The sequence below is a fragment of the Diadema antillarum genome, unplaced genomic scaffold (assembly GCF_040938485.1).
Source record: "Diadema antillarum isolate AM-2024a unplaced genomic scaffold, OU_Dant_1.0 seq00000463_RagTag, whole genome shotgun sequence".
Classification (NCBI taxonomy): domain Eukaryota; kingdom Metazoa; phylum Echinodermata; class Echinoidea; order Diadematoida; family Diadematidae; genus Diadema; species Diadema antillarum.
In genome coordinates, this window is record NW_027271434.1 from 1,494,372 (window position 1) to 1,514,063 (window position 19,692).

General features: G+C 39.9%; 1 protein-coding gene across 1 annotated transcript in view; it reads left to right on the top strand.

The window, feature by feature from the left end:
- The window catches only part of LOC139733222 (adenylosuccinate synthetase isozyme 1 A-like), a 45,428-nt gene extending 36,133 nt beyond the window's left edge, over positions 1 to 9,295 (top strand). Inside the window, exons 5-12 of the mRNA XM_071644061.1 lie at positions 1,817 to 1,924; positions 2,443 to 2,524; positions 3,407 to 3,533; positions 3,943 to 4,097; positions 4,414 to 4,538; positions 6,407 to 6,504; positions 7,492 to 7,641; positions 9,215 to 9,295. Coding sequence (XP_071500162.1) covers positions 1,817 to 1,924; positions 2,443 to 2,524; positions 3,407 to 3,533; positions 3,943 to 4,097; positions 4,414 to 4,538; positions 6,407 to 6,504; positions 7,492 to 7,641; positions 9,215 to 9,267 — 898 coding nt within the window. The 3' untranslated portion in view covers positions 9,268 to 9,295. The remainder of the gene's footprint in view (positions 1 to 1,816; positions 1,925 to 2,442; positions 2,525 to 3,406; positions 3,534 to 3,942; positions 4,098 to 4,413; positions 4,539 to 6,406; positions 6,505 to 7,491; positions 7,642 to 9,214) is intronic.
- The last annotated feature ends 10,397 nt before the right edge of the window (positions 9,296 to 19,692 follow it).

Genomic DNA, 19,692 nt, shown 5'->3' on the forward strand with positions numbered 1-19,692 from the left:
GTATGATATAATACACATATGACAATGACAGGTATCTGTTTCATGTTTTTACTGCGATTTTATATCACCTTAGCTCAAGAGTAGGGCCAGTCATTGAAAAATGTAGAAAAGGAAAATGCGTAATGATTGGTGCTGAACACTTTCTGAGTACCAATGTTTAGTTGGGTACACTTTTCAAGCATGTTTATGTCTTATAATAAGATATTTCGTAAAACATTAAGTACGTTTTGTAAACCACTAAAATGTGCTGCATTGATACAATATGAAATTGTTCAGGTTTTATTCAAATGTTGAAACATGTCAAAAATGAATAATAATAACAAAATGAAAAAGAAATACCCAATGAAAGTGTGACCAAGTTACATAAGTGTGCCATGGTTTCCGCCATATTGTGCACACTAATCCTATATTGTGTCATAGAAAATTTCTGTCTAGAATGAGGTCATTGTGCTTGACCTGTAGACTTAAGTCTCCATGTCCACATTGAAAGTTAGATATTCTCTTCTTTTCATTGTAGATATTATTAGTGATCAGTGCACTTTAACCATAGAAAAGAAAAGTTTTTGATATTTAGAGCAATACTCTCACTATCACTGATGAGACTCACACATATTAATGCAAGTTGGAGATACTGCTAACATTTTAACTTTAGTACAAGAGTAATGCTAATACTAACTTTTGATTCTCTTTCTACCTCCCTGGTACATGTAGTGCTGGTGCCCCAATTGATTGATCACCATATCTTTAGCTTATGAACGAATGCATGGTGTGTATAGTAACTGTGATGTATGGCAAGAGATGAGAATATAAAATTATATATATCACCTGTCAGGGGAATGAATATATCATGTATATCAGCCCCTCATGGTCTTTAATCTGCCACCCCCACCCCCCCCCCCCCCCCCATTCCATTCCCACCAATGTTATCTTGAGATCAGGATTTAGATTTTAACTTTTTGCGAGATAATTACAAACCATTTATGAAATATTAAAGAGCATACCATTCTAAGAGGAATTATAGTTTATTTGATGGAAATCTGTTTTGAAATGGCTGAAATATCTAAAAACTAAGTAAAACAGTGTGGTCCCAATAAAAGGTGGTACCCATCTTTTATTAGGACCTCTTTGTTTCTGGATATCTCAGCAATTTCAAAACCAATTGTCATCACATAAACTTTACATTTCTCACAGAAATGTATGCTCTTTATATTTCATAACAGGTTTCTCATTATCTCCCCCCAAAGTTCAAAACCTGAAGCCCCATTTCAACCAAACTATATCATCCCTTTCAGCATGTGACACAGCTTAACAGCTCAATTACTCCAGGTTTTTTTTTTTTTTGCGCAGAAAATGGAAACTAGTCGTTGAATTTCCTGTTGTCGTCAATGGGTAGAATGCAGCGGAGTAAAGATTTTGATATCGCAGTCACACTGTGAACAAGGAGTGAAAGTTTTGCAGTAATTATCACATGATCAATTATGCTATTAATGTCCACTAGTTTTACTTCTCTTATGACCACATCTCAGTTAATGTTTATCAGATTTGAACAAATTATGTTAAGGGTTAGCATGCAAATCTTTGCCTTTGTGTATAAATGTCCTTGTGTGTTTGTTTGTGTGTATGTGTGTGTGTGTATGTGGGTTTTTGTGTTGATATGTACTTGACATTGTCCTCTTTGCTCATTCTTTTGATATCTTTTCCCCTTCACTCTTGCAGTCAAGAGATGTCCAGTTTTCTTTTTTTTTCAAGCCTTTTGGTCTTTTTTTTCTTCGTTATTTTACTAATTTTTATGCATTTTTTCTATTTTTGTTTTCAGTCTGGGCACCACCAAGAAAGGCATTGGTCCAACCTACTCCTGCAAGGCCAGCAGGACTGGCCTACGGGTCTGCGACCTCATGGGAGACTTTGAGATCTTCTCGGACAAGTAAGACCTATTTCATCAAGCGTCCAGGTTCAAATACCTTGTATACATATATATGAGAGGGGACATGTCGCAACCCCAGAGTAGGCTTTAATGAGAAAAGCACCTGGAGAGTAGACTAGCCGCTGGCAGGTGCTACTCTATCTGATGTGGAACTCTTTCTCCCTGCCTCAGATACACTTCTGGCGGTGTGTATGCTATCACCAGCAGTGGAGACATCGTCCCATGTGACATACAGAGTTCTGTAGCAGACGGCAAGACTGAAGGGGGGGGGGGGAGGGGAGGATATGTTCTGCATTCCAAGATAGAGTCAGACAGGCTGAAAACATTGATGCAAAAAAAAGAAAGAAAAGGAATTGTTCCATATGCCCAAATCATTGTAACAAATTAAATTGTCCTTGAATACCAGGCGCTACTGTCAGCTACATATATGTATGATTGATAGAGATGCAGACGGACAAATATGCCTGTTTTGTCATTTGTTTTGTTTCTTCGTTTGCGGTTGTTGTTTTTTCCAATAGGTTCCGAACATTGGTCAGGATACACAAAAAGCTCTTTCCACAGCTTGAGGTAGACGAGGAGGCTGAGCTTCAGAAATACAAGGTGGGTGTGGTTCCCTGGCACAGGTCCCTCATGTCAAAATGTCCACCAAATCAGCTGATACGGTCTTGAGCTTTAACGTCTGATGATGAGATGTGAATACTGTAAAACATGATATATTCGCGGCATGAATTTTTCGCGAATTGGAGCCGACGGCCTTTTTAGCGGCATGAAATTTTCGCGAACTGGAACTGGTATTCAATGCATATAGTGTAGAAAAGAACTTTCGCGTGCATTTTAATTTCGCGAATCTTCGCGCTCGCGAAATTCGCGAAATTAAAATGCACGCGAACATTTCTCGTTTTATGTTTCACACTCTAAGAAGAGTAGTTGTAAGCTACCTACCAGTAATATGTGTTTTATTGTAAATGTTTTTCCTCTTTCCCTCATCATCTTCATCTTTCCCCATCTTCTATTCCTCTTCTGCCTTTTCTTCCCGTATCTGTTTCTCTTCCCATTTGCATTCCTCCTTCACTCTGTATTCCATTTTATGATTATCAATATTATCAATTGTGTTTTTATGATAGTAGGTAATTGTCAATATGTTGCCTACTATGTTATCAAAAATTAAAGCAGGTAGAAGACAAATTGAATATGTGTTGATCATTCTCTTAATATGAGTCATTTTAGTTTCATACTTTAATAGCAATTTCATCAATAAGTAGGTCTAATGTTACCTGAAGAGAAACATCTATTCAAGGATGCCACTCAAACTTGCAGGGTAGGATGTGGGTGGATTTGATAGAGTAATTCTGTATTTTGTTATTCAGTTTGCATAGATAATATGGATAGTTGTTTACATACATATACATGTGTTCTCAATATGTTAATTACTTCCAATTTTTTTGTTTGTTTTTGTTTTTGTTCCCTTTTTGACCACCATAGGTGTACAAAGAAAAGATCAAGCCCATGGTATGTGACACAGTGTATTTCATGGACTCCATGCTCAGGGAACCTGGCAAACGCATCCTGGTAGAGGGCGCCAATGCAACAATGCTTGATATAGACTTTGGTGAGTTTTGCCATTTGTTTCTCTCTTTTTTTTGGGGGGGGGGAGGGAGGTGGGGGTAAGGGGTAAACAATGCCAAGATTTGCTAAATTGATGATGTAATAAGAATTTGGAAATTGAAATGATACAAATCTGTGTGTTAACTATTCTCCAGGCTTGTTGATGTTCATTGCATGAGTACAGAATTTGTTTGTGAACTTTGTTTTCCTTTGATGCACTGTATTACCGTGGTATTTCCATACATTATATCCAGACACTGAAATTTTGTAAGGGGTACTATTCATTTGATGTCAAATATTTTTTGTATCTTTGTGTTTAGATCAGTATCAGAAGATTAGACTGTGACAAAGGTTTCATGTTCAATTGCAGCATCAGTATGAATTCCAATATGTTATTAACCTTTCCCCAACAGGAACATATCCATATGTGACGTCGTCAAACTGCTCGATAGGGGGCGTCTGTACAGGACTTGGGGTGCCACCCCGCAGCATCGGAGAGGTGTATGGTGTCTTCAAGGCCTACACCACACGAGTGGGCGACGGCGCTTTCCCAACTGAGCTAATGAATGTAAGGTTCCAAACCACCTGAAGCATGATTAATTGTCTTATTGGTCTTAAAAGAATGAGTGTATTTGTCAGCAAAACAATTTAGTTGTAATTAGCTTCCCTTTCAGAAAAGAAGAGATTAAGTGTCAGTGAGTGCATTATGTAATCTTGTCAATAGTAGGGAGGTAGCCCTCATGAATATGTATGAAGTGACCTCAAAGATAAGACCTTGGGAAAGCGCTCTTGAAATAGTTTGACTGCTGCTTGCTGTACTCCCAGATGTTTGGTATCACCACCTGTCTACTAACACAGTTTTCATCTCTTTGTGTTGCCTGCAGGAGATCGGAGACCTCCTCCAGTCGACGGGCCAGGAGTTTGGCGTGACGACGAAGCGCAGGAGGCGGTGTGGATGGCTGGACGTGGTCCTACTGAAATACGTCAACATGATCAATGGATTCTCAGCGTAAGTGGAAGATGGACGAGTGCAATAATGATCACAGTCATCATGCATCCATAAGGGAGTTCATGGTTAGCTCATGTCTAATTTGACCCTTACACCACAGACTTTCAAATAACATGGAGAGGACCTGTGACAGAGCCTTTTTTGTTGAAGCATGCCACCTTTGTATTCAATGTCAATGAAATGTGTGTGCAGCTTTTGTTAAACATTATTGATGAATCACTTTCACCTGTGCATTCTAACAAGGTGAAACACACAACTTAACATTCCAAATCCTCATTTGCCTGAGGATTCTTTTCGTTTGAAAGTCAATGGCAAATATACAAACATTCTCATTTGACCTTTATTTTGCACATGCACAAATCGCAACCGTGAACTCCCACATTGGTGCCCTCTGAGGGTTCAAGAGTCAAATATTCTAAAAGTGCTTGTCTACCTATCCCTCAGTTGGTCCCTCTTTTTGGTTGGCTTCCCCTTACCTCACTTCCTGTTTCCATGGCAACATGCCCCATTAGTTCGCTTCCTTGGCCCCTCTTCCTTCATTCCTGCCATCTCCGTTCAAGACCTCGCCAACAGAATAAATGCACTCTTGCCTACCGAGAGAGCATGTTCGTATGACACAAGCAATCCTACGAGAGATATCCCTGAATCAAGATGTAAAAGGTCCGGATTCAGAAGCTGTGCTGCTATCTCACACGGGTCTGGGGCAATTACCCCCTGGGCAATTACCCCGGACCCTTCCCCTGACCGTTCCCCTGACCCTTTCCCTGACCCTAACCCTAATCCTTATCCTGAACATAATCCTAACCCTAACCCAAACTCCGAATCCTAAACCTACCCTTAACCCTAATCTTTACTCTAACCTTATAACTATCTAGTAATTAGCCGGGGGTAGGGTGGTTATTGCCCTGATATGATCTCACACATCATTTGAACACTTAACGATGATTGCGTTGGTTACTTGTTTATATAAACCTTTTAAACCCAAATGAAATTTTAGCTTCAATTCTCCTTTCCTTCACGCCATGTTATTCCCATGATCACAGCTCACTACCTGTTGCAGCTGTAAGAGCGTGATAGTGTGCACTAAAGGAGATCGATTATGAGAAGAAAATTGTTTTCAGGAAGTCTGCTAACTGCATAAACCCAATAGATGTCAACATTTTTAGAAGCAATGGAAGAGAGTGAAATTTTTCGTCTACTTCAATGTTTTACACTACAGCCCCCTTCAAAAAAAAGTGACTTCTTTTATATACAAAGGCATTGTTGCCATCCATTTCGAGCATACATTAAAATCAGAATGTCACTGATTTCTGTTTAGGCATAGACAGATACCACATGCAGATATGAGTGCAGGCAGAGTCTGCCTGTTTGTGACATCTTTTGAAGCCTCCCAGTGATCATGTCTTTTTAGAATAAAGGTATTTACAGAAAAAAATTGTATATATATATTGTAAACTACCGTAAAATTGGAAATTTTCGCACATTTCACGCGACCAGAAACTAGTGCGAAAATAAAAGCACGCAAATATTTTTGCTTGCCATATATGTTCCAATAGGTGGTATCTTGATTCTGCAGAATTAAAAACATGCGAAACTCCTCTTCTCCGGCCGAACGCGAAAAGTTAGTCACGCGAAAATATTCACTTTTACAGTAATCAAAAACAATGAAGAATTGCACTTGTGACACAATGTCGAACCCCATGTTGTACTTGTCTTTGCAAGGCAAGTGTAAATTGTAACTTGCAATGAAAGCATAGAACATTGTCTGGCATTGTGACAAATGAGAGATGCGAATGTATCAGTTTTATTTCTCATTTATGTAGAGATGATTTCACCATATTCATTTGTTTTTTAATGTCCCTACTCAGGCTGGCCATGACCAAGTTGGACATCTTGGACATCTTTGATGAGATCAAGATAGGAGTCAAGTATGTCCTCAATGGAGAACCACTAGAGTCCTTCCCAGGTGAGAAAGCAAGATGAAGGCATGTGTTGCTTGCATCAGGTAGTTACGACTGGCAGGAAAACTTTCAATTGCTCAAAGAAAATTTTGACGTACTTTTGTCTTAGGCAAGTAATGTCGGTCAAATGTCATTGAAACCTTTTAATTCATAAAATCTCTTTTAAGTCCTTTGATTTATTAATTGTTGGGATTGGAGTAAAACGTGCATGCTAAGTAATTATCTGTTGTTGATGCTTTGTGTCTAATTGCTCATGTCATCAGAGGCTGAAAAATGCTGGATGTAATATTTCCGTAGACCTGTTTGTTTATTTGTAAACATAGCAATTTGAAGTGGAACATGTGATTGCCAAGTATTTACCAGTTATTGCTCCCTGACTCATGTTGAAGTACCCACTTGTCTTGCAGCTTTACAGGCATTTCAGGAATTTAGCAGTTTTGACAGAAACCTGCAAATAACCAGTGATCATTGTGAATACACAACAAACATTTTGCTGTCAGAAAGAAATCATAAATTCTCTGTTGAAGATTCCTTTATTAGATCCTCCCTTTTCTTAACCTCTAGTGAAAACGGCTTGTTGGAACAAAGCGGTACCTTGTATCGGGCCCATTTATTTGAAAGGCATGTGAGCATAGTTATGTACAGTTTGTAAGGTTGCTGCAGGAATAGCAATATCAAATAAGTTGTAAACAGTCCTCTTTTCGTTTTTTTTTTCCTGTGGTATATTTCTTGAAATCACATGATTTCCTGTTTCAGACCACTTTTAGAACTTACAGTTACTTAGTGAATAGGAAACATCATCACATTTTTCTTGACGAATTTACAAGTCTGGCCATATGATATCATTATGGTTGACCAAGTTATAAAATGGTTTAACTAAAACATCTCAGCTGTACACCTCCAAACTGCAAGCTTCCAACAGTACATTTGATGTCAAATCGTAAAAATGATTTCATTTTTTGTTTTTTCATGTGCTTGAACACAAACAACAGCTCGGCAGGATGTCCTGAAGGAGGTTGACGTGGAGTACGTGACCATGCCAGGATGGAAATCGTGTACGGCCAACGCCCGGCGGTTCGAGGACCTTCCCGAGGCTGCCCAGAACTACGTGCGGAAAGCAGAGGAGCTGATTGGGGTGCCAAGTAAGCTCGATGAGAATGTCTGTCCCTTGGCCAATTAGGAAGGGATAAATCAAATCAATCAAAACAGCTCCGTTATGTCACCCATCAAATCCCATAAACTGCATATCTGTTGTTTGGTGCGTCGTTTTTATCATGATTTTTATTATTCAGTGTCAGTGTGTCATGGGGTACAGTGAAAATGCGTGGTCTTTCAAATTTAACCCTTTGTTTATATGAGTTTTGGTTTTGGTTGCAAAATTTTCAAAAGCCTCTAAATTGCTAACTTCATGATTGATTGTAAAATTGGTAACTGTTTAAAGGGGAAGGCTAGTAATTGATCAGTGGGAATCAGTGGAAATGCTGGGAGATGATTGTTCCAATCCTCATGGGATTCATTCAAGAGTTCATTGTTTATCTATTGTTGTGTGAAAATGATTTGCTTCAGAACGGTCTCATATTCAAGTAATGTGCAGATTAATGCTCCGTCACTGACCAGGGACGCTAACCTGGAAGCATTAAACTGCACATTACTTGTATATGAGACCATTCTAAAGCAAATCATTTTCACACAACAATAGATATACAATGAACTCTTGAATGAATCCCATAAGGATTGGAACAATCATGTCCAAGCATTTCCACTGATTCCCACTGATCAGTTACTAGCCTTCCCCTTTAAAAGATTAAAGTGCTGTTTCTCTTTCAAATTCAACATTTTTGTTCATTTCATCTTGATTTTGTGCAGATTTTGATGAATTCTGCCATTTCCATCAATGTCTTTGCAATATAGGATATGACATTGAATTAATTTTGCTTCCACAAATCATGGCTCCTCTCAAAAATTTGCCGAAGTTTCATGCACGCAAAAATTTCTGGTTTCAGAGTATTCATAAAATGTATTGTGATTTTGTGTCACATGCAAACTGGAATAGCTTGTAATTGTTGTGAAACTTGGCAGTCTGTCACATACTCATGCCATTTTCTTTTAATAGGTATGTTGCTTTCATCTTAAGGGAAGGATGGGGGCGGGATAACACATACCCATATGTGGTATGTCCAGTATAACAATAGCATCTTCATACAGTGCAAATTAGTGGCCATTACTTCAGATAGTTGAAGTGCATCAGCTTAATTAAGTGTTGATGTCACATGAACTTGTTTGTTCTGGGGTTTTTTTCTCCACTATAGAAACTGAATAAGGGAAGTGGAAAACTCGTTGATGAAGTATGTTTTGAAACTTTTGCCTCAGAATGTGGTCGAGAGTTAACAGTGCCCACTTTTTTTTTTCCTTGGGTATTTTTTGTTTTTTGTTTTGTTTTGTTATGGTTATTCTATATCACGGCAAAGCAAGGCACTGCAAATACTCAACAAAGATGTAAGATAATTTGAAAAACAATCTAGTGGCCGTAGCTCAACCTGAAGGTGGTGTGAATGTAAGTTTGTCAGCTATGAGAGGTGTCGCCATCTTCTGTTTATTGCCGTATGAATCACTGCTGCCAGCTATGTATGCACATCCTTAACATTAATTGATTTCATTTCCATCGTCTGCACATTGTAACTTCTTGTCTTTTCTCACCGCCGTTCACCTCCACAGTCAAGTGGGTCGGAGTTGGGAAGAGCAGAGACTCGATAATCAAGCTCTTCTAGGCAGAGGCTTGACAGACGAGGATCGCGGGGAAGACCCGTCACATCGACACGTCGGAGCAACAAGGTTAAGATGAAACAGCAGATGACAGAAAAAAAAAAGTGCATCATCATTGTCTGTTTGTAAGCTGTGTGCTACACTGCAAACACTTTGTGAGATCAGGAACGCTGCATTGATGTAGCATTCAGAGAGAACGCTTGGATGACGCAGGGAGATGCCACACCCAGTATGCCATCTTCACGAATGTAGTTTACACCACTCGCTCCTCGTGCAGTAGAATTAGAGATGTACCCACTATTAAGTCCGGTTATCTACCTTTTATAGCCGCAGCGTGTAAATTGATGATCGGCCATTGTTTTTGATACTCCAGGTGTTTTAACCCTAACTTTATTCACATCCTAAATGTGTTTTTTTTGAAGAGGCGATGTTTGTACCCCACTAGCACAAATTTAAATGTTTCCCCACTCATGCTGCATAGCATCATAACTATCGTATCTCCCCGTCTTGTAGTTTGCCAACATTGTGTGCGTAAAATTTTGTTATCTCACATTCTTTTGAAATAGTTAGAGAGGCTTGAAGACTTGTAATACTCATCTCTTTTCTTTTGTTAGGTTTTGTATAGATTTATTTAAATTTACCACTGTGAATGGTAGGAGTTAACACAACGATAGGAGAAGAAAGATAGTGTCTCACTAGGTCATTTTTTTATTACCTTCATGATGAACCAGCTTTCTGACATTCTTTTACATCATTCTTCCCTCTACAAAGTCAGCTGCTATGTCTGCTAACTCGTCATGATGTGGTATAATCTGTGTGGTGATTCTACCATAATTGCATTCCCATTTTTTGGAGAATGGGAGAAAATATCTTGGCTAATGAGGAATGCATATTCACCACGATGTGGATTTTGATCGAATTATTTTTGTACTTCATTCAAACTGTGTTGCTCAGGAATCCGTGGGTACTTTGTATACCCAGTGTTCGTCGTATAAATTCTTTTTTTTTTTTGTAGTCAAAGTTTGTAAGATGCATATAGTTCATGAGCTTTAGTATCATGTTTGCGTGCAGTTTTGTGTGCTTGAGATACCACTATTTGCTGTGAAAATGAGCACAAGTGTGTCACCAACTTATTTAGATGTCATGGACATGCGTTTTGCAGGGAACTGATGCAATTGCATTTCATGAAAACAAAAACAAATTTGTCATGCAAAAAAAAAAAAAAATGAAAGCCGTCTGTTCATACATTTTGTTTTGTTTAATGTTTGACGTGTGAAGAAATATTGACTTGCAGGTGTATTGGAGTTTGCAGCAAGTTTCAATAGTACCAAAGTTTATTCATATTCTTTATTTTCTGTTAAGTTAATCAAGGATGTTATCATTTTTACCTTCTTTCTGACATTACTTGTTACATAGATCATATCCACAGCAAAGAGAAATCCATTTTCCTCGACGACAAAATCAGAACTTGGTGCAGTGGCATCAACAGGCAGGAAGAGACTTACGTAGACAGTGCATTGTAGGGGTTGAAAAGTTGAAGGCACAAGCTCAGTTGTATCACCACACAGTCATCCATTTCCACATGGTGGGCATTACAAACAAAATGGAGGTAATAGATCTTATTTATGAACACCACCAGGATTTTCATAATAGTTTGATTTCCTATCACTCACAGGTTTGTTTCATCCAAGGCAAATTTGTGTGAAGCCCTCTATATCACTGTTACATAAAAAATCAGTTGTAAGTGATTTCATCATATTATTTCCCCAGGATAGCTTCTGTAAGGTGAGCGCCCAGATGCCCTTGCCATTTTCAGTCATTGCCCGGAACCCATTTTACACCTCATTCGAGAGGGGCAAAATTAAGTACTAGTAACACGATTTGTGTGAGGGTGCTTGCATACTTCAGGGTGGACTCAAAGCCAGGGCCATCCTGTCCCGATCCTTATCCTGAATCACATTTTTCTGTTTAACCATTTCTGTGCCTGGGACTTTAGACAGTATTGGGTTTTTTTTGTGGTAGTCAGCACTCAAAGCACATAAAGGGTTAACAGAGTGATAACATGATCTACCAACCGTACTGTCCCCTTTCTCATCAGTGTGTCAATTGAAAGTAATATAAATATGTGATGATAATAAATGACTTAATCAGGGAAACGGTAGACACTTAATAGTTCAGCGGGCAGATTATTTGCATCTTGTTTGCAATGCATGTACCAACTGCAAAACAAAACTAGCCCCACCAGTTTACACTGCACATGCACTTCGTCTTGTATACCCGCTCTGAGCGTGTTGCCACTCCGTTTTTTTTACCACATCAAGTTGGTTTCCATAGTGTGTCTTCGTAATGTGTGACTGGTTCTTTGCAAAGAATTACAACACAAGTATATTTCCTTGATATATTTGTTAGAGTGATGCGTCCCTGTATCTTTGTTTGGGGGTGAAGCAGAGAATCTGAAACAGTTCAGGTATGACAAAAGGGCTGCAAATTACCTAGGCAGATGTTTTTAGATTATGTATGAAACAAATGCTATACATACAATAGTCTCACTGTTCCTCTTGCACACTTACGTCCAAAGCTGAGTTGTACAATTACATGAATGTACCATATAGATATTAGCAGTGATTTATGCAATCATCAGAAGCACTGTAGCCTCATAAACTATGACGTTGAAAAGAAATTTTTGCTGAAAAATTTTCTGTATGAGTTTTTGAAGAGTTTTGTTATTTGTTGTCTTTTTTTGGTAGGTTTCGTAATGAGATGGCAACATCATTTACTGTAAACGTTGATATTTTTGGGTGATTAATTTTTCGCACTGAGTTGCTTGAAAACATATTTGCAGGTTCTTGAATTCGTGCTGCACAATTACCAACCTGTTCAAAATGTGCAGAGAAACTTGTGAAGAGATTTTCATTGGTTTTAGAATTCATGCCAGCCTAAAGTAGCGCAAAATACGTGAAAATTAAGGTACTGCAAAAATTTTTGCGATTACACTCTAACAGTATATGAGCGTTCTTGAAAAACGGCTATGTTGGGTAGGAAAGATTGTACTGGAAATATCTATCTATCTAAACATATTATGCATTAACTTCATTATTGACGGAAAAACTAATGGATTTTCCTTTAGGATGCACCTTCACCTCTTTGGAAATTACAAACATAAATGAGGCTAAAAACTGTATATCATTGTGGTGTTGTAGGATTGTATTCATGTATTTATTTTTCGGTTTCAACATCAATTATGTTGACTACCTTTCGTTCTGGCATATGTAATCTGTGATGTCACTGGTTTGTTTGTGGTATTTTTTCGGCGTGTATGTAAGGTATAGGAGGTGAGTTACCATGATTATCGTATACCCTGTTTCTGTTTTTTTCTTTTCTTTTAATCCCATTATCAGAGCAGATTAAAGGGTGCAGTTAGATACTTGCATTTGATTTTGAAGTGAGATTAGGAAGAGTGTGTGTGTCCCATAGACTTTATGTGCCTCAGGAAGATAATTCCTGTGTTCAGTCAGTTTAGATGTTTCATGCTTGTGACATTTTAACGATGTATGTAAAATAGCAATCGACTATGTATATAAGGACGACACATTTGTACAATATATATTGCAGATTGGTGCAGAAGATTTGATAGTCCAGCCAGCCTGTAATGGGTGCTCTGGCCATAGCATGAAAAACTCCAGTCTAGCTAGACTGGACGAAAGCACCTACACCGCATGCAACACACAAACGTAGAACTCTGCTTGGATGCCGACTACATGTGCAGACTAAAGTACAGTAGCTTGAATTAGTCGTACTACGTCATGAAGCTACTCTGACTGTTTATCGTGCTTTCAAGCTCTGACCTTATGACCTCAAAGTTCTGTATATTTGAGACGGGAAGGATGATGGGGAAAAGTAACAAGAAATTAGTGCAAAATATTGTAAAAGTAAGAAATCACACTTCCAATCAGTAAGACAAAAAGGAATAATGATAATACAGAGGAAGGGAAAAAAAAAACTATATTTCTATAAAACACTTTTTGTCTTCCTGAGTAGATTTTATTGTACAAATTGGTGTGTGATTTTAAATGATGTGTATGATTATTTGTGACCTTCATACATGCGGTGGTGTGGATGCTGGTTTCTGCTTTTGTCATTAAGTTGTTCAAATTTTATTGTAAATCGCTGGATTTAACGGAATAAAATGAGAAAGCATCTTGTAATGATACGGTGATATATGAGTTGAGTCTCAACTTATACTTGTATGCATTTTACAGTGGAAATCTGGTTATAAGAAGGTCGTACATTTAACAGAATATGTGATATAACACTCTCATTCCGATGGTCATGAAAGAACTGGGGCCCGTTGCATAAAAGTTACTATTATGGTAACTTTGCCATCCAATGGTAACTACCATGACAACAATACTCAACAGCCAATCAAAATCAAGAATTCCATGGAAGTTACCATTGGATTGCAAAGTTACCATAATAACTTTTATGCAACGGGCCCAGATTTTCTTGTTTTGTATTCTTGGTAGCTGATAAATAACAAATACAAAATACCAAGAACAAAGTAGCCTGCCCAAAGGACGTCTTCATACCAGGTTTCCAGCGCACCCTGAATGATGTGTGCTGTGGAGGTTTGTTTGATTGGTGGTGATTTTATGCCAAAATTGAACAATTTCCAGTTTAAAAAGTGTCATCTGTCCAAGTGTAGTGGTGTGTATGTGTGTGTGTCCGGTGTTCAGAGACTTGGTTGTCATATTCTTCAAACTCATCTCAGTCTTCAGAAACTTACACATTGATTTGTTATTGAAACTGTTCATATTGTTATTATTATTTTTTTTAGTTAGGGGGCAAAGTATTGTAATAGGTGTTCAGAGTTATTGTGCAAGTGCAAAACTTTCCCATCTTTTTTTTTTTTTTTTTTTTTGGTCATGTTTCGTGATTTTGAGCTGGTGTAATATATCAAATGTAGGAGTGTTGTTGCTACAAACCCGAGCTTCAACCACTACAGACTTGAGGGAAAACTCCTCAGTGCTATTCTCAGAATTTTGTCCAACCCGACTGGTCATCACATCCTGTGGTCAGTCCACACACCCTACCTCCCTAGGAGCCTAACCTCTCCCATAAACATTTCTGGATAACCTGTCTCCCCATTGTCTACCAGTGCTAAGTTTCTCCCCCATCATCCCCATCATGTAATATGTGAGTCACTGGTGTCAGTGATCCATGGATTGACAGTGGTCATTATTAACCTACACCTTTGTTTTATTATAATCTGAATCCCTCTGTTTTGAATATTTGAATATTATTTAGATTAAGCCCCTCCTTTGAGTATAGATGTACTATAAAAGTGACCATGTGCTTTTGGTCAAGAGTTCTCTCTTTCACCCTCTTCGGGTAGAGACACACAAAGCGTTGGTCTCCCTTGCCATCCCTCTTTAGGGGCAATATATGGCCGCTTGATGGGGAGTACCTGTTAATATATATCTCTGCTAAGCGTTATATCCTACTGTGATTAAATAAAGAACCCGGATTGTAGAGGTATATAAATTGTCATCGTGGTCTCTTCTGTGTGCTGTCGTCGAGTGTCGAGAAACTTTACCAATGTAACACCGCCTATCGTACGCCATCGAAGAATAACATCAACACTACAAAACAAAGGTGTTACATTCTGGTGGCAGCGGTGTGTGGATTAACGATCCCATCTACACATCATACCGCTTTGGATTTTGCTGTTTCTGGACTGTTGTATGTTATTATTTGTGGATCATCGTGAGACAGCGACCTAACCTGCCTTCTACGGAACTGAATTTGAGCCTTTGTGCAGTATAGGGCTCCTGCTGACACAATATATTTTTACACTGTGAGATTGCAGTTTCACACAGTGAACAGCTGTGAACTATCACATCTGCAGAATTACCTATCCCTCATCACTTTCCTGGATTTTGGAGCAGTGGATTGATATCCGTTTTATACTTCAAGCGACGTGATATTGTGCTCCTTAGCGGATTGTATCCTGTCGTCATTGTGGTATCATCATCTATATGCTGGAGTGTTCTGTATTTTAATGTAAGCTGTTCGCCACTGCTGGAGAACCAACCTTTATTACCTTGGATGAGCTGTTCTTCTTCATCCTGGATCTTTTTTCATCGCTGACTTGTGCTGTGTTAACGTGAGTCTACCTATGCTGTACCTGGCTGTGCCTCCTGTTCAGTCGTCATCAACCAGTGACGTCATACATGGACTGTACAGAGCTACCGGTCATCTACGAGGGATCTGGATGAGTTCTTCTTATTCATATTAGTTTTTCCTTTTTCACTGAACATTAATTACTAAATTTGGACAGACTCTTATTACAAATAGCCTTTTCTTTTGTCCTAATCCTGTCCTCATTTTATGAGATTTGTTTATGATATTCAGAGTGTTGGTACATAGCTTGATTACACTCTGTTGTTTTAACAATTTTTTTTGCTTTCATTTTATGCGCATGTTGATATACGTATTTAATTGTAATTGTGTGATGTGTGTTTGTTTGCTGATGACATTACTTGTTTTTCTTACATTGATTACGGTTCATGATGTATTGCTAGTTTTTTTTGTCAGTTTATGCTTGATTGAGCATAAGTTTGTTTGCTAAATTTTTTTCTTTTTATGTTTGCATAGGGTGATTTATTCACATCTGCATATTTTTTTCTCTTCATCTTTCTTTTTCTTCTCTCTCTCTCTCTCTCTCTCTCTCTCCTGTGTAATCAGTTAAGTAGATTTACATAGTACTCGATATTTCTTTCTCATTCTTGACTTGGTTAAACCTTTTAACTTCTAACAATGGCTACTGAACAACCCACTCCTACCACATCTACGTCTCCTTCCACCTCCCAACCCCTCATCCGCATTGATCTCCCTCCTCCTTTCAGCGGCGATGGGAGAGAAGATTTCTCCCTGTGGTGTAGGAGATTAGAAGTAGCAGCAGAAGCATGGCCAGGCAGTAGTCAGATTGATCTGGCCAAAATCCTCCCCTCCCGCTTAGAAGGCTCTGCCTTCACTGTCTGGGATTCCTTACCAGCTGCTGACAAGTGTAATTTTCCAAAATGCAAGACACATTTGTCCAAAGTGTTCTCTAAAACGACAGAAATTTCAACATTCCAGCGAATGTTGAACGCCCGAACCCGCACCCAAAATGAACCCCTTGAGGTTTATGTTGCAGACCTCACCAGATTAACATCCCTTGCTTTCCCTAATTTTGACAAAAAGGCGAGGGACGACGAAGTTTTCCGTCGATTTTTGGCAGGATTGGATGCCAAGTTGCAGCGAAAATGCCATGAGCATGGCGCTGCAACTCTCGACGATGCACTCCGCATCGCTCATCAGATCCAAAGAGCGGATGAGGCACTTCGTCTCCCCTTTCCCCATAACCGCCCCCAATCCCCAGTTGTTGCTGCTGTTGCTGCCCGCTCTACAGATGTTTTGAACACAGTAGTTGAGTCGCTTGCTCAACTTCAGGTTCAAGTAGGTGATTTGGCAAAAACTGTCAACAGTCGTTCGCACCACAACCACCCTCCCAATACAGCCGCTCGACATCGTTCCCCCTCCCCATACTCTCGCTCATTGTCACGTGCACACCCCTCCCATTCATCTACATCTCGCAGGCAGGATACATCATATCGTTCCCCTTCCCCGTACTCCCGTTCTAACTCACCAACTCGATCTCTTCCTTCATCCTCCTATTATCACCATCCACGTACTCGCTCCCCATCCCCATATCATCCTAACAATTCACGGCAGTATTCCCGTCGGGAATATCGTTCTCCTGATCGGTCTTCCAGTTATGGTGGACCTGACGTGCGATTTTCACGCCGAGATTACATGCGATACAGGACTGATAGTCCCGCTCGTCCCCCTCCATCTCACCCCCCGTATCGTTCCCATGACTACCGCACCCCCACTTCCTCTCGCCATGTTTCATTTGCAGACAATCAAAATGGCGGCCCCCATGGATCTCAGCATGCCTTTTCTCAGCCGGGAAACAGGTATTAGCTGGTACTGCGGGTCGACTACCAGCATCCATCTCTCCTGATAGACCCACTGATTCCCTTCGCTCCGATTGCCTTCCTCGTATCTTGGTCAGAATTGACAACATGCAAATTCCTGCCCTTATAGATACTGGTACATCTGTCTCTCTTGTTAGTGATCAGCTGCGTTCAGTCATTCCTAGTTTGCGTACACGCCCTTTCCATTCATTACCTCTTAAGGTAAATTCTGTGTCTGGTGTCCCCCTTGACACGTTAGGTACAATTAATGTGGATTTTTCTGTGACCTCTCATTGCTTCACATTTCCATTTCAGGTGGCCCGTGACATTGATCCCCCCTTAATCATTGGCTGGGATTTCTTGCTTCACTATCAGACACAGCTTGACTTCACTTCAGGTGTCCTCATTATTGACAATGCCACTATCCCTCTCATGCACCCACATGAGTTCATACCACTGGTGTGTAATGCTGTTGTTGAAGAACAGATTGTGCCTGCATGGAGTGAAATGACAATACCACTGTCTCTCGCTGATGCACCACTCTCTATCCTCCCTGGCGGCTACGATGCCGTTCTTGAACCATCTACAGATGCCCCCATTCCTCCTCCTCCACCTTTTCCACCACCTCCTCCTCCACCTCAAACTCCACCACCGCCCCCTCCACCTCCCCAACCTCATCCTCCACCCCCTCCTACTTCTCCCCTCACTTCTTCAATATCTGACAGTGATAGTATCCCTCCTTTTTCACCTGTGTCTACCTGTGATACTCATGACTCAGATTTCCATACCCCGGAGGATAGTAATGACCTCTGTTTCTTGTTAGTTAATGAAGGCTTCAGATTACATCAAGCACAACACCAGGACCCCATCATTCGTGAAGTTCGGTCCTGGGTGAGATTTGGAAAATTTCCCCACAAATCCTCTATCCCTCGTTATGAGACTGCTCTTCGCAAATTTCACTCAGAACGTGATCGCCTAGTGCTCCATGATGGCTTACTTTGTAGATTAAGACGTGCTTCAAATGGTTCCCTCGATCGTCAGGTTGTCATACCGCATTCCCTCGTTTCTAATGTGTTGGCTATTTTGCATGGTCCCCCATTTTCTGGACATTTTGGTGCTGCTAAAATTATCCAGCAAGCTGACAAGGTTTGCTATTGGCGGTCTATGCGCCAAGACATTACAGATTTCTGTCTCCGCTGTGCGCCGTGCCAAGCATGTCGCAATCCCGTTCCCGCACTCCATGCCCCCCTTCAACCCATTACCTCTTCTCGTCCCTCTGAACACATTGCCGCTGACCTGACTGAACTGCCCCTCATCTCACGAGATGACAAAGGCATTCAGTGCCATCTCATTGACCCATCCTCCCCTTCTTCACAGCCGAAAGTAATACACTATAATCGGCTAAAGCCCTATCTCGACACTTCCCTGCCTCTGTCATCCCCGACAAGTCCACCACCTTCCCTCGATGTCCTCCCTCCACCAGTACCCCCACCATCACTCTCCACTAATATATGGCTTGTCCCACCTCCCTCCCCACCTGTCCCACCTGTTGCGTCCCCTCCCAGTCACCCCAACGTGCCTCCCACTCCTCCCTCACCATCCCATGATGCCCATGCACGTAACCATGATCCTCCGAACCGCACTCGAAGTGGCCGGATTGTACACCCTCCCGATTACTTTGGTAACCCCATTTCCTCCGACTTCACCTCTTTCTCTCGTTAGGCCTTGGTAAACTTGACTTTCAGACAACCTTAATTAAGGATTGTTGCTATTTTCAAGTTTATTGCATCATTTGTTTTATGTTCACTTATGTTTCTGTTGTCTGACTTCTGAATGCAAAGTAAGAAGGTATTGCCTCCTAATGCCATTCCTTTGTATATATTTTTTTCATGACCATCAGACAGTTAAAGCAGGTCATGTTTATGGACAAGTGTAGTTCCTACCGATTAACGCCTTGACATTTGTATTTGTTTGCTATAATTTTATGTGTGATTAGCTTTTTTAGCTAATGATGTCATGCTCATATCCCACACAAGTGTTGTGTGGTTTAAGTTTTAATAATAGCCTTTCTATTGCTTTGATTTTTTCTTTGTTCTGCCTGTTCTCTGACTCCTCAGCTTTTGAATCTCCTCTCTCTATTTCATTTCACATGATGCTTTCAACATATTTCTGCCTGTCCACAGCCTCATGTGGACCAATTACTAAGCTTTCTTAGCACATTTTTGTAAGATCTCCATATTTCACACAGTCATGTCTCTATAACTTATCGCCATAGATTGGCCTATTTCTAATATCTGTTTGAATGTATTCTTTTTTAATTATGTTACATTAACAATATCCTGGTTTTAGGTTTTCAATTCCATAAATGCAAGATTATTATATTTTTATTCCATTATTTCAAGTTGGTTTTAT